Source organism: Scyliorhinus canicula, chromosome 1 (genome assembly GCF_902713615.1).
Source record: "Scyliorhinus canicula chromosome 1, sScyCan1.1, whole genome shotgun sequence".
Classification (NCBI taxonomy): Eukaryota; Metazoa; Chordata; class Chondrichthyes; order Carcharhiniformes; family Scyliorhinidae; genus Scyliorhinus; species Scyliorhinus canicula.
The window spans coordinates 119,196,001-119,210,329 of record NC_052146.1 but is presented as its reverse complement, the minus strand read 5'-3'; the positions used below and the strand labels follow the sequence as shown (position 1 = coordinate 119,210,329).

The window sequence follows — 14,329 nt, the reverse complement described above, 5'->3', positions numbered from 1 at the left end:
ATTCACATTAAATTGTTAACCCTTCATTTGCCATACAATATACATATTGCCACAGGGGGCTGGTCAAGAGAGCAGTGAGTAGAATAGTCAAGTCTGGAGGTAAGGGAAGCTTGGGTGAGATTTATGAGCAGCAGGTGGACTAAGGAAAACACGTGAAATTACAAAGCCAGACGTGGGCAGTCTTGGCAATGGCGGGGTTACAAGGTCAGATGTCCTGCTCAAGATCAAGTTTTTACTGCAAACTGAATCTGTTCTCAGCAGAGACAACTTTCCAGCCTGGTGTTGCTGAACAGCAAGATTTCTCCTCTCCTCAGCCAAATGTGGTCAGCTATCCAAAAAGGAGAAGAAAGGAAGAAAGTGTTACAAAATATCTTCTATGGTGGTTCTCCTTCCATTATAATGAAGTATCATCTCAAGTACAGTAAGTTACAGAACATCCCATAACCGCAATAAGCGATGTATCAACATTGATATTTGGAAACCAGTCTGCAAGACGGAGCTGGTAAGTTAACAATATAAGTCATTTGTAAGCCTGTTTCTAACTAGAATAAATGCAGTTTTGTTCTAATAATCTTATCCCTCAAACAACATCATTAAAAGAAACAGATAATCTGCCCATAATCACATTCCTGCTTATGAAGCCTTGTTATGTGCAATTACAATTGCCATGTTTCCTGCATTACAACAGCGACCACATTTTTAAAGTATTCCATTGGTGCTGTGAGACTTGCCAAGATGTTAGAAGATGCAACGAGTGCAAGTTCTTTCTTTTTTTAATTAAAATGTTTTTTTTAAAAGAGTACCCAATTAAGGGGCAATTTAGCGTGGCCAATCCACCTACCTTGCACATCTTTGGGCTGTGGGGGCGAAACCCACGCAAACACGGGGAGAATATGCAAACTCCACACGGAGAATGACCCAGAGCCGGGATCGAACCTGGGACCTCGGCGCCGTGAGGCAGCAGGGCTAACCCACTGTGCCACCGTGCTGCCCCGCAAGTTCTTTCTTTACTGGATAATTAAGAGCCCCAATACAAGGGACAAATGTGGGTTAAAAAATGTTGTGAGAAATCTACACTCTTGACATTTCCAGGAGACCATTCCAATGAAAGGGAAATATAAGCCTGTTGCTGTAGCAACCACAACCTGTGTTTTAAACAATACAGTACAATACAACTTTTCTTTGTAAATATGGAAAACAAGACTCATTTTCTTTTTCCTCACGTGAAGGACATTATTGTGCTTTAAGAATATATACCTTTGATGTGGCAGGCCCGGTGAATTGCAATGTCCACACCGTGCCTTAGCTGGATGCATCAGGGTTAAAATGCAGCCTATTTTTAACGGCAGTGGTTAAACTAATGGTAACTGCACAATTGGAGACGGAAACTGGGCAAGATCAAGTAAGATGACACCAAGAACAACGCACTTTAAACGCAAGGAGAGACTATTCACTGGCACAGGAAATGCCAAGATTGATTTAGAAGGAAACATACAAGATAAGAAGTTTTAATAAGGGAATATCTTTTTCTACTTAATTAGCAAGGAGAGGACAAAATGTACAAGTGCAAGACAATGCAATTTGGTAGGAAGAATAGGGAGGGTCGCTGTAATGTTCAATGGTTTAATTAATCTGTGTTGGATTATGTTGATCTGTTGACTGATCTAACTTCACTGTGCTTGAATGATGGAGCCTGTGTCTAGCCCCTGAGGGCCAAGGTAAACAGAAGGTTCAAACCTATAATTCCTGAATTCAATGTTCCAGAGACTTACAAAAGCATAAGAAATAGGTACACCAATAGTCCATACGGCCCACCTAGCCTTCTCCGCCATTCAATAAGATCATGGCTGTACATCTAAATCAGTCCTATCCCCAAATCCCTCGATTCCCTTAGTACCAAAAAATCTATTGATCTCAATCTTGAATGTACTCCTTATCTTGAGACTATGACCCTTAGTTCTAGACCGCCCAACTGGGGCACAGCCTCTCAGTATCTACCTTACCAAGCCCTCAGAAGTTATGGGCAGGATTCTCTGTTCTGGAGTCAAAGTGCTCCCGCCAGCAGAGAATCAGGACTGGTCCCCGGTGGCAGGAGGAGTGATGACCAGATGTGACCCTCAGTACTTTGACACGCAAATATATGCAGAGCAGCAAATGTGTCAGATTTCCATCACACCTTCGGCACGGACACCCCAATGCCAAAGTCCAGTCGCAGGGCCCCCCGGCAGTGCAAATGTCGACCCCCCTCTCCACTGACAAGAGTAGCACCCAAACCCTCATCAAGAAGGGGCATCCTCCCCCACCACAGGAATAGTGGGTAACACCCTCCCCCCAACACGACACACACGTGAGGGTGACCTAACTCCCCACTCAACTCCCTGAACTCTCCCAGGCCCCCTCTACCTCCTACCTTCAGCCACTACCCACTTCAGCAACCCCCCTTTCAGTCCCTTCCCTCTGGCATTGCCAATTATGCACTGTCCTCTGGCAACATGGCACTGACATTCTGGCAGTAACACCCTAGCCTGGTGTGATGGACGCAGAGGGTTGTTAAGGGGGTCATATCATTGCTAATGTACCCCTCAGCTCCTGTCAGGCTGCAAAGGAGGGTTCCCCAAAGGACCTGCAGGTTTGGTGGGCTTGGACTATGGGTGAGGGTTGAACTCTTCATGGGCAGCATGGTAGCATAGTGGTTAGCACTGTCATTTCACAGCTCCACGGTCCCAGGTTTGATTCCCGGCTTGGGTCACTGTCTGTACTGAGTCTGCACATTCTCCCCGTGTCTGTGTGGTTTCCTCCGGGAGCTCCAGTTTCCTCCCATAGTCCAAAGACGTGCAGGTTAGGTGGATTGGCCATGCAAAATTGCCCTTAGTGGCCAAAAGGGTTGGGTGGGGTTGCTAGCAGAGATGGACTTAAGTGGGGTGCTCTTTCCAAGAGCTAGTGCAGACTCAAAGGGGCGACTGGCCTCCTTCTGCATTGTAAATTCTATGTTCTATATTCTATGTTCCCTGGATGAGGGCCTCTTGTCTTGACAGCCCCTTCCAGCCCTCAGCGGCCTGATATTTGCCTTTGGCATGGTGATCTCAGGCAACCCTCTGTTCAACAACATCATTCTGATCAGACTTTTAAACTCTGAAGTGTCCTCCACACCCTGAACTGCACTGCCTGACAGTTGATGAGCAGTTCAATGAAGATTCAGTGCAGGAACACTTCCCCTTTCCTAACATTTCCTCCTTCAGCCCTATGCCTTTGAAACGGCAGCTTTTTGAATGGCCAGAAACTTCCTAGACAGTCCTCAACACCTGAAAAGTCTTCAAATCCCCAGAGATCCTTTGAAATGCTAAGCCTCCATTCAATTTTACTGAGCCGTACCCTTCACTAGCCTGGATTGACAGCTTAATGGTTCAGATACAGCTGTTAGGGAATTTGTTTATTTATATTTCCCTTCACACTTCAAAGCAGCTGAGTGGTTTCATTTCTTCTTTTCTAAAGAAGAAAGCACCTACCATTGTTGAACTGGTTAAGCCCTCACCCACAGCCCTCACCCATCCATCCCCCTGAACCCCCTTCTGCAGCCTTAAAGCGGCAGAGGGGCACATTAGCAATGGGATGCCATGCTTGACCCCACTCAGGGTCCATTACGCGAGGCTGCTCTTGGCCATCTGCAACACGAGGGCTGTGCTTGACCATGCTTACACCAAAGCCTGTCTGGTGGAGTTCCTGCTGTGGGGTGGGAGCAACATGCGGGGGGAGGGACGAGGGCGGAGGTGTGGAGAATCAAGCTTCTAGCCCGTATAGTGCATGCTGGTGCATACAATTCAGCACTTTGCTTGTTCCCACCAGCGGGGGGGGGGGAGTAGCCTGCTACAGAGTGGAGACCAGGGAAGGGTCTGCCAACTGTCGCGATCCCATTTTTTTGTCGACGTTCTACTCCCTGTCCGTTCGGGAATGGAGAATCCCAGTCTATATGTTTCAAAGAGATCACCATCCAGTCTTCTAAATTTAAGAGCCATTCTATCAATTTTCTGTTGCACAAGAGGGATGGATGGGTGAGGGCTTAACCACTTCAACAATGGTAGGTGCTTTCTTCTTTAGGAAAGAAGAAATGAAACCACTCAGCTGCTTTGAAGTGCTGAGGAGCTGTCAATCATAACAGAAGTATTTCTAAACATTGTGGTTAAGATCAATGGAGGGTACTTGAGATATATTCAAGTGTTGCAAGAATCAATCTGATGAATCTCACTGAATCCTTCTTAAGGAAAATAAATCATGCCTTATGTATTGAGATGCAAACCATTGTTATCTCACCAGAGCCCTGTATAATTGCAGTAAGTTGACCTTACCCTTGTGATTCACCCCACTTGCAATACCATTTGCCTTCCTAATTGCTTGTTGTAACTTCATGTACACAAGGATTTGTACACAAGGAACCCCCCAACATATTTTAGAGGTTATTCTGCCTTTCCATTCTTTCTACCAAAGAATAATTTCATGCATTATACTCTTTCACCGCCTTCTTGACCAATTAATTACTTATCACTTTGCAAGCTCTTCAAATCCTCCTCATAGCTTACTTCCTCTTCATCCATTGAAAACCTGATGCTAACAGCATTCAAACTTTGGCGAGCTGAGCAAACTTACCAGGTTTTTAAAGAGTGCGGTTACTTCACGCGTAAACACACCAAGGTTCAGGAAACCCATGGACAACTCGTTCTTGTTTTGGGATAGGTGGTGGTTCCCGAAGCTCTCCAGAACTTCAATGTATTGCTCTTTATTCTCCACATGAGCTGGACACCAGAAGAAGAGAAAAGAAAATAGAGACTTTGCATTAGAAATTGGTTCACAGGAGAGCAAACCTCGCTTATGCTAATGTCCCTGGTTGAATAGCAGTTTCAGGAGGATTCCAAGTATGCTCCCGAGACCAAGGAAGAGTTTCACCAAAAATTAAACATTTTAATGTCAATAATAAACTTCAAAAAACCTTAATTAAAAGTAAGTCTTATGCTCGACAATGCCAACAGCTCTGAAACTAAAGTCTCCATAGTCCCAGATAACTATTGGCTGCTTTCCCGTTTGACAGGAAGAGCTGACTGGTGGTGATTTAACCTGAGGATCACCACATCTCAGGCGAGGGGCAAGACCGAAAAGGTGCGCCTTCATGAATAACCTCAGCGGTACGGGAACTGACCCCGTACTGCTGGCCTCGCTCTGCATCACGATCTGCATACCCTTGCTGTGTACCATAATACTCCCAACCTGCTTGGGATATGACCAAAGTCACTTGAAAACAACGCCATGTGTATTATCTTGTAGCACCCTTGCCTTGCAGTCAGAAGGTTGTGGATTCAACCCCCACTCCAGATGCTGGAGTTCATAGCCTAGGTAGATATTCAAATGCAGTTCCAAGCAAGAGCTGTCCTTTGATTAAGATGTGAATTCAAAGTTTTACCTTCCTGTCTTGGTGGATTGTGTGAATGTAAATAAACTGATGGAACAATTGAAGGGGTAAATATCCCATTGCTGTGGCCAATGAAAGTCAGCAAAAAACATCCAATTATCAGTAACATTTGGCGGCAAAATAATGAAAGCAACACCAAGAATTCATTGTATAAGCGGTGTGAGATGTTTTTAAGCAAGGTGCTTGATATATGCAAGATTCGCTCACATTGTGCTTTATATTGGGATAAACTATGGGCTAATGGTATCAACTCTCAAGGCAGCAGACTCGAAATGGGGAGACAAACTGGGGACAGAAGTAGGTTGGGGGGCAGCATGGTGGTACAGTGGTTAGCCCTGCTGCCTCATGGCGCTGAGGTCCAAGGTTCGATCTCGGCTCTGGGTCACTGTCCGTGTGGAATTTGCACATTCTCCCCGTGTTTCCGTGGGTCTCGCCCCCACAACCCAAATATGTGCAGGCTAGGTGGATTGGCCACACTAAATTGTTCCTCAATTGGAAAAAATGAATTGGGTACTCTAAATTTAAAAAAAAGATCTTATGGCCCTGTTTCAAGGAAGAGCAGGGGAGTTTAAAAAAAATAAGTGGGTTGGGGACTGTGGAGCAAAGCACTGAGCAGAGCCAACTCCACCTCCTCCTGCGCAAGGCTCAGCCTCATACAGTTCAAAGTGGTGCACCGAGCGCACCTGACCAGAACTCGAATGAACAGGAGGCAAATGTGAACGATGCCAGAGCGGCCCGGCCAACCACATCCACATGTTTTGGGCTAGCCCCAAACTTGCTGAGTTCTGGACAGCCTTCTCCGAGGCGATGTCCAAGGTTGTGGTGGTGAGGGTGGAGACATGCCCAAAGGTGGCGATCTTCGGGGTATCAGAGAAGCCAGAGGTATATATATGTGGGGAAGAGGGCCGATGCCCTAGTTTACGCTTCCCTAATTGCGTCTCGGAGAATCCTGCTCAGCTGGCGATCAGCCGCACCACCCACAGCTGCAGACTGGCTAGAATTTCTCCACTTGGAGAAGATCAAATACACCATCCAAGGGTCAGAAGTAGGCTTCCTTAAAGCATGGGGGAAATTTGTCGGCCTGTTCCGAGATCTGTTCGAGGCCAACAGTAACTAGCAGAGAAGAAAATTAAAAACCAAAAAAGGAATGACAGGAATATGCAACCCAGGGGGCGGGGCGGGGGGGGGGGGGAGGGGGAGAAGAGAGGAGGGAAATTGAGGGGAATGAAAGGAACAACACAGAGGGAGGGGCGGACAACGTTTTCTCCACCCCCCCCCCCCCCCCCCCCCCCCAAACAAGGCAGACGCAACAGAAACTCACAGGAAAGAAGGGGGGGGGAGGGGAAGAGCCGAAGTAGAGAGGGCACACCCCTGAGCGAGCAGGGAGGGTATCAAGGGGAAGGCTGGGGGGTGGATGTGGGGAAGGAGGATAGCGCCGAGACAAACGGTGACAAATTGTAAATAGGTACAAGACAATCTTATGTACTGTACAATAACAAACACGAAATGCAGTGTATTTAAAACTGAAAATGCCAAGAAAAATATTATTAAAAAAAGACAGCAGACTCATCCAAGCTGAGGTTTGCTGCAATTAGCCACAGCAGACCCCAATTTGAGCAGGCCTTCACCATCACTGGCCTTGGCAGATCCACAAGAAAAATAGGAGGTCATTCAGTTCCTCACACTGGATCTATTCAATTAGATCATTGCTAATCTGTACCTTAATTCCATCAACTGGACTGGATTCTGAAAATTTAATGCCATTGTCTGACAAAAACCTAGCAATTTTACAGAATCATGGGATCACAGAATAATTACAGCACTGAAGGAGGCAATTCAGCCATTGTATTCCAGCACTTGGCAAGATCAACTCTAATAGTCCCGCTCCCTGCCCCTTTCCCTATACCCCTGAAATTCGTCTCCTCTTCAGAACTCTATCCAATTCCCTTTTGGAAGCCACAATTGAATCTGCCTCCACCACACTCTCAGGCAGTGCATTCCAGATCCTAACCAGTCGCCACAGGAAAAGATTTTCTTGTGATGCTGTCATTACCTTAAATCGGTGTCCTCCAGTTTGTCATTCGCCAGTCAATGGGAACAGCTTCTGCCCATCTAGTCTGCCTTGCCCTTTCAGGATTTGAACACCTATCAAATAACCACTCCACCTTCTCTTCTTTAAGGAGAACAACCCGGCTTCACCAATCGATCCACATTGTGATGAATGCAGAAATTCCGATATATTGTAGTTGGTGCAAAAACGGCAAAAAGCCTGGGATAATATGTGACTGCTGCAGTCATATTTTTTAAACATCCTGGTTTGAAACAAAGCCATGTGGTTCCTAGCCAAACGTGCAATTAAAGCATCGTAAATGTTTGGGGTAATGGAATTGTTTATATTAAGAAGGTTCCATAGGGAGTAGATAATTAGAGACATTGGATGCGATCTAACGGCCTCATCACGCCCGACGCAGACGCAACAAGGCTGGTAAATCTCACGAGAGGCCTTTCCCGAGATTTACGATGCTCGTTATGCCTCACGAGATCAAACAAAATCCAGCGGTTTAGGTAAAAAGATTTTTGTCTGGGAAGTATGGTAGGGGATTTTTGTCTGGGAAGGGGCAGCATGGTAGCATTGTGGATAGCACAATCGCTTCACAGCTCCAGGGTCCCAGGTTCGATTCCGGCTTGGGTCACTGTCTGTGCGGAGTCTGCACATCCTCCCCGTGGGTTTCCTCCGGGTGCTCCGGTTTCCTCCCACAGTCCAAAGATGTGCAGGTTAGGTGGATTGACCATGATAAATTGCCCTTAGTGTTGGGTGAGGTTACTGGGTTATGGGGATAGGGTGGAGGTGTTAACCTTGGGTAGGGTGCTCTTTCCAGGAGCCGGTACCATCTCGATGGGCCGAATGGCCTCCTTCTGCACTGTAAATTCTATGTAAAAAAAAGTGAACAGAGGTTTCTGAAAAAGCAAGATTCTGCAAGCTGTTTCTTGTAGGATCAATTTCTCAAAGTAGATTATCCAAGACATCTCTTTCCAGCAAGTATTCCTGTGTCTGCTCACTCCATTTAATAATGGATTTTAGTTTGAGATGGGTATTGTTTGAGTGGAAATAAAGATAGCAGTTAAGGGTTACCAAGAACAAAGAAAAGTACAGCACAGGAACAGGCCCTTCGGCCTTCCAAGCCTGTGCCGGCCATGCTGCCTGTCTAAACTAAAATCTTCTACACTTCCTGGGTCCGTATCCCTCTATACTTCCTTCATTACATGTTTTTAAGGTAAAGATAGATAGTTTTTTGAAGAATAAAGGGATTAAGGGTTATGGTGTTCGGGCCGGAAAGTGGAGCTGAGTCCACAAAAGATCAGCCATGATCTCATTGAATGGCGGAGCAGGCTCGAGGGGCCAGATGGCCTACTCCTGCTCCTAGTTCTTATGTTCTTATGTTCTTATACGACTCATGAAGAAAGTAAGGAGGTGTGGGATAGAGGGAAATTTACCCAATTGGGTAAGTAACTGGCTATCACATAGAAGACAGAGGGTGGTGGTGGATGGAAAATTTTCAGACTGGAGACCAGTTACCAGTGGTGTACCACAGGGATCAGTGCTGGGTCCTCTGCAATTTGTGATTTTTATAAATGACTTGGAGGAGGGGGCTGAAAGGTGGGTCAGTAAATTTGCTGATGACACCAAGATTGGTGGAGTAGTGGATGAGGTGGAGGGCTGTTGTAGGCTGCAAAGAGACACTGATAGGATGCAGAGCTGGGCCGAAAAATGGCAGATGGAGTTTAACACTGATAAGTGCGAGGTGATTCGGATGTGGATTACAGAGTCAACGGCAGGGTTCTGAGGAATGTGGAGGAACAGAGAGATCTTGGGGTTCATGTCCACAGTTCTCTGAAGGGTGCCACTCAAGTGGATAGAGCCATGAAGAAGGCCTATAGTGTGTTAGCATTTATTAACATTTATGAGTTTAAGAGCCGTACGATTATGCTGCAACTGTACAGGACCCTGGTTGAGATCACATTTGGAGTATTGTGTACAGTTCTGGCCACTTCATTATCGGAAGGATGTGGAAGCATTGGAAAAGGTGCAAAGGAGATTTACCAGGACACTGCCTGGATTGGAGGGTAGGTCTTATGAGGAAAGGTTGAGAGAGCTAGGGCTTTTCTCATTGGAGCGAAGGAGGATGAGAGGCGACTTAATAGAGGTTTGTAAGATGATGAGGGGGATAGATAGAGTGGACGTTCAGAGACTATTTCCTCAGGTCGATGTAGCTGTTATAAGGAGGCATAACTATAAGGTTCGGTGTGGGAGATATAGGAGGGATGTCCAGGGTAGGTTTTTTACTCAGAGAGTGATTAGAGTGTGGAATGGACTGAAGTCGGACACTTGAGGACCTTTCAAGCGGTTATTGGATAGGCACATGGAGCACACCAGGGAGTGGGATAGCTTGATCTATGTTCTATGCTGTTCTGTTCTATGTTCTATATTCTATGTTTTATTCCCATCCTATTCATGTATTTGTCAAGATGCCGCTTAAATGTCACTATCGTCCCTGCTTCCACCACCTCCTCCAGCAGCGAGTTCCAGGCATCCACTACCCTCTGTGTAAAAAACTTGCCTCGTACATCTCCTCTAAACCTTGCCCCTCGCACCTTAAACCTTTGCCCCCTAGTAATTGACCACTACACCTTGGGGAAAAGCCTCTGACTATCCACTCTGTCTAAGCCCCTCATAATTTTGTAGACCTCTATCAGGTCGCCCCTCAACCTCCGCCATTCCGTTGAGAACAAATCGAGTTTATTCAACCACTCCTCATAGCTAATGCCCTCCATATCAGGCAACATCCTGGTAAATCTCTTCTGCACCCTCTCTAAAGCCACCTCATCCTTCTGGTAGTATGGCGACCAGAATTAAACACTATACTCCAAGTGTGGCTTAACTAAGGTTCCATACAGCTCCAAAATGACCTACCAATTCTTATACTCAATGCCCCGGCCAAGGAAGGCAAGCATGCCGTATGCCTTCTTGACTACCTTCTCCACCTGTGATGCCCCTTTCAGTGACCTGTGGACCTGTACACCTAGATCTCTATGACTGTCAACACTCTTGAGGGTTCTACCATTTACTGTATATTCCCTAACTGCATTAGACCTTCCAAATTGCATTACCTCACATTTGTCCGGATTAAACTCCATCTGCCATCTCTCCGCCCAAGTCTCCACACGATCCAAATCCTGCTGTATCCTCTGACAGGTTATTATGTCATTGCATTGATAAGCATTGTTTAACTGGTAATTGAAAGCCATTTGAACGTATACGGTTAAAGTTATTAATAATGTGTTAATAATAAAGTTTGTTTTAATATACCAAATTCCCATTTGTGAATAGAATCACTCCAGGAGCGAAGTATCCTTTCCTCACAGTCTTACAAATTAGAAACATTAGGGTTTCTGTCCAGTATCCTATTGGGTCTTGTCTGGGATCGTAATAACATAACTGATGTCTCATATCCCGGGAACCATTCTCGCAAGCCTTTTCGATACCATCTCTAAAACTTTCACATGCTTCCAGACGTTGACACAATGCTGCAGCTAAGGATGAACCATTGTTTTATAAGGGTTCATTGTAACTTTGCTTTTGCAGTCTTATGTGTCAGCTTGAAAACTATAGAAGTATTCAATTGACTCCCAGCCTGATTCTTTGGGAGGCGAGAGCCTTCCAGATTTCCATTACTCTTTGTGCACGGGTGTTTCCAGAGGCCACGTCTGAATGCCCCAACTCTAATTTTAAGGTTAAGGTTATGCCTCTTTGCTCCGGACTTCCCCACCCATTGGGCAGATGGGAAAACATAATCAACTTGTTTCATTATCTCAACCACCTCAGTTTGGTCACCTCTCTGTCTTCTATGGTCACAGGAATGAAAGTCGAGCCTGTGCAATCTGTCTTTGAAATGTAACTTTTGAAACCACGATCATTCTGGTGAACCTGTGCTGCATCTTCATTTATCGCCAAAATATTCTCCCCGAGGTGCGAGATCCAGGATTGATCACAGAAGCCCAGATGTGATCTCGGCAAGTTCACATGCAAATGTAATTTTCTAGCATGCTTGCATATTTCTCCTTTCAGAAGCCGGACAAAATTCATTTTAGCATTTTGTGCTCGGGTTGCAGGAGGTTGCCCAGGACTCTATGTGGGGACAGTCGATTGAAACAGCATGGGTCTAGGTGCAACATCATAGTAGCAATCAGAGTACAAATGTAAATCTTCCTTCAGTTATTTTGTTGTGCCACTGGCCATTGTACAGCCATGACAAATCTTTTAGTGAGATGATTTCTCCTGCAGTCGACATCTCCACAAAGTGGAAATGAAAAGTCTACTAGCTCAAGGCTCTAACTTGCCATGAAGCTAATAGGCTTTAACGATGGTTCTTGGTGCAAGGAAAGAGGCCAGGATTAAATACCATTTGGTTTTCCCAATTTATCTCTCGAGTACAAGGGTTTTCTGAGCTGCAGAAAAGCTGTGGCCTTGATGAGGATGGTTTAATAACTGGATTTGTTCTCTTTTCTTCACACACCCATTCCTTTATAAATATGTACAGTATTAGAAGGATTCACAGCAATTTTAAACTATCAGACAGGCCCGAAGACGTCGTTTCCCATGGCCACAACCCATCCTGCATCCCAGAGTGCTTAAGGAGGTGGCTCTGGAAACAATGGATGCATTGGTGGTCATCTTCCGGGATTCAATAGACTCTGGAACGGTCCCTGCAGATTGGAGAGTAACTCACATCATTCCGATAATCAAAAAGGGAGGTAGAGAGAAAGCGGGGAATTATAGACCAGTAAGCCTAACATCGATAGTGGGGAAAAAGCTTGAATCCATTATCAAGGACTTTATAGCGGAACATTTAGAAAGCAGTGGCAGGATCAGTCAGAGTCAGCATGAAGGGAAAATCATGCTGGACAAATCTGTTGAAATTCTTTGAAGAGGTAACCAGTACAGTTGACAAGGGCAATCTGTCTTTGAAATGTGGTATATTTGGACTTGCAGAAGGTGTTTGACAAATTCCCACATAAGAGATTATTGTGCAAAATGAAAGCGCATGGGATTGGGGGAAATGTATTGAAGTCGATAGAAAACTGGTTGGCATAGAGGAAACAAAGAGTAGGGATTAATGGGTCCTTTTCAAATTGGCAGGCAGTAACCAGTGGGGTACCACAGGGATTGGTGCAGGGACCCCAGCTATTCACAATATATATGTTAATGATTTGGATGAGGGAACAAAATGTGACATCTCAAAGTTTGCAGCTGATACCAAATTAGGTGGGAGGGTGAATTGTGACGAGGATGCAGGGATCCTACAGCAAGATCTGGACAGTTTGGACGAGTGGGCAAATCAATGGCAGATGCAACATAATTTGGATAAGTGTGAGGTTATTCACTTTGGAAGCAAAAACAGGAAGGCAGATTACTACCTGAATGGTTGTAAATTGGGAGAGGAGAGTGTGCAACAGGACCCGGGTGTCCTTGTGCACCATTCGCTGAAGGTAAGCATGCAGGTGTAGCAGGCGGTAAAGAAGGCTAATGGTATGTTAGCCTTCATTGCAAGAGGTTGAGCATAGGACATACAGTGCAGAAGGAGGCCTTTCGGCCCATCGAGTCTGCACCGACCCACTTAAGAGCTCACTTCCACCCTATCCCCGTAACCCAATAACCCCTCCTAACCTTTTTGGCCACTAAGAACAATTTATCATGGCCAATCCACCGAACCTGCACATCTTTGGATTGTGGGAGGAAACCGGAGCACCCGGAGGAAACCCATGCAGACACGGGGAGAACGTGCAGACTCCGCACAGACAGTGACCCAGCAGGGAATTGAACCTGGGACCCTGGCGCTGTGAAGCCACAGTGCTAGCCACTTGTGCTGCCCCTCGGTATGGAAGCAGGGATGTGTTGCTGCAATTGTACAGGGCCTTGGTGAGGCCACACTTGGAGTATTGTGTGCAGTTTTGGTCTCCTTCTCAGAGGAAGGATGTTCTTGCTCTCGAGGGAGTGCAGCGAAGGTTTACCAGACTGATTCCAGGGATGGCGGGACTGTCATATGAGGAGAGATTGACTAGGTTGGGATTGTTCTCGCTGGAGTTCAGAAGAATGGGGGGATCTCATAGAGACTTATAACATTCTAACAGGACTAAACAGGGTAGATGCAGGGAAGATGTTACCAATAATGGGTGTATCCCGAACCAGGGGTCACAGCCTGAGGATTCAGAGATAAGGAGACATTTCATTTCGGACAGAGATAAGGAGACATTTCTTCGCACAAAGAGTAGTGAGCCTGTGGAATTCATTACAACAGGAAGTAGTTGATGATTTGAATATATTCAAGAGACGGCTAGATATAGCACTTAGGGAGAATGGGATCAAAGGCAATGTGGAGAAAGCAGGATTAGGCTATTGAGTTGGATGATCAGCCATGATCGTGATGAATGGCGGAGCAGGCTTGAAGGGCAAAAGGCCTCCTCCTGCTCCTATCTTCCATGTATCTATGTATCCTTATACTCGCCCCTTGTGTGGTTCAACACAGTGCAAGGATTTCATAGGCTCCCCACAATCCAACTACAATGTTCAAATCTATGGTCCCATTAATTTGCATTACCCATGTAATGAAAAGACCACATTAAAACAAATTACAAATGACCCAGAGACCAATTTGCTTCTTCACCCACTCCCCACTCCGGCCTCCCCCATCCCATAGAATTTGTGGTGATGTTGAGTTCAGCTCCAATCCTGCAAATTCACATTATTCTCTTCTAATAATGTAGCTGGCCCTTGAGGCCCATCTCTTGATTAATACTACACTCCTGTATGCT

The 14,329-nt window shown here is 45.7% G+C and overlaps 1 protein-coding gene across 3 annotated transcripts in view; it reads right to left on the bottom strand.

Annotated features, from left to right (window-relative positions):
• Positions 1 to 14,329, bottom strand: part of LOC119966780 (arf-GAP with SH3 domain, ANK repeat and PH domain-containing protein 2-like) — a 173,167-nt gene that overhangs the window by 124,039 nt on the left and 34,799 nt on the right. For all 3 annotated transcript variants that reach the window (XM_038798766.1, XM_038798770.1, XM_038798761.1), the window contains exon 3: positions 4,642 to 4,787. In XM_038798766.1, coding sequence (XP_038654694.1) covers positions 4,642 to 4,787 — 146 coding nt within the window. The remainder of the gene's footprint in view (positions 1 to 4,641; positions 4,788 to 14,329) is intronic.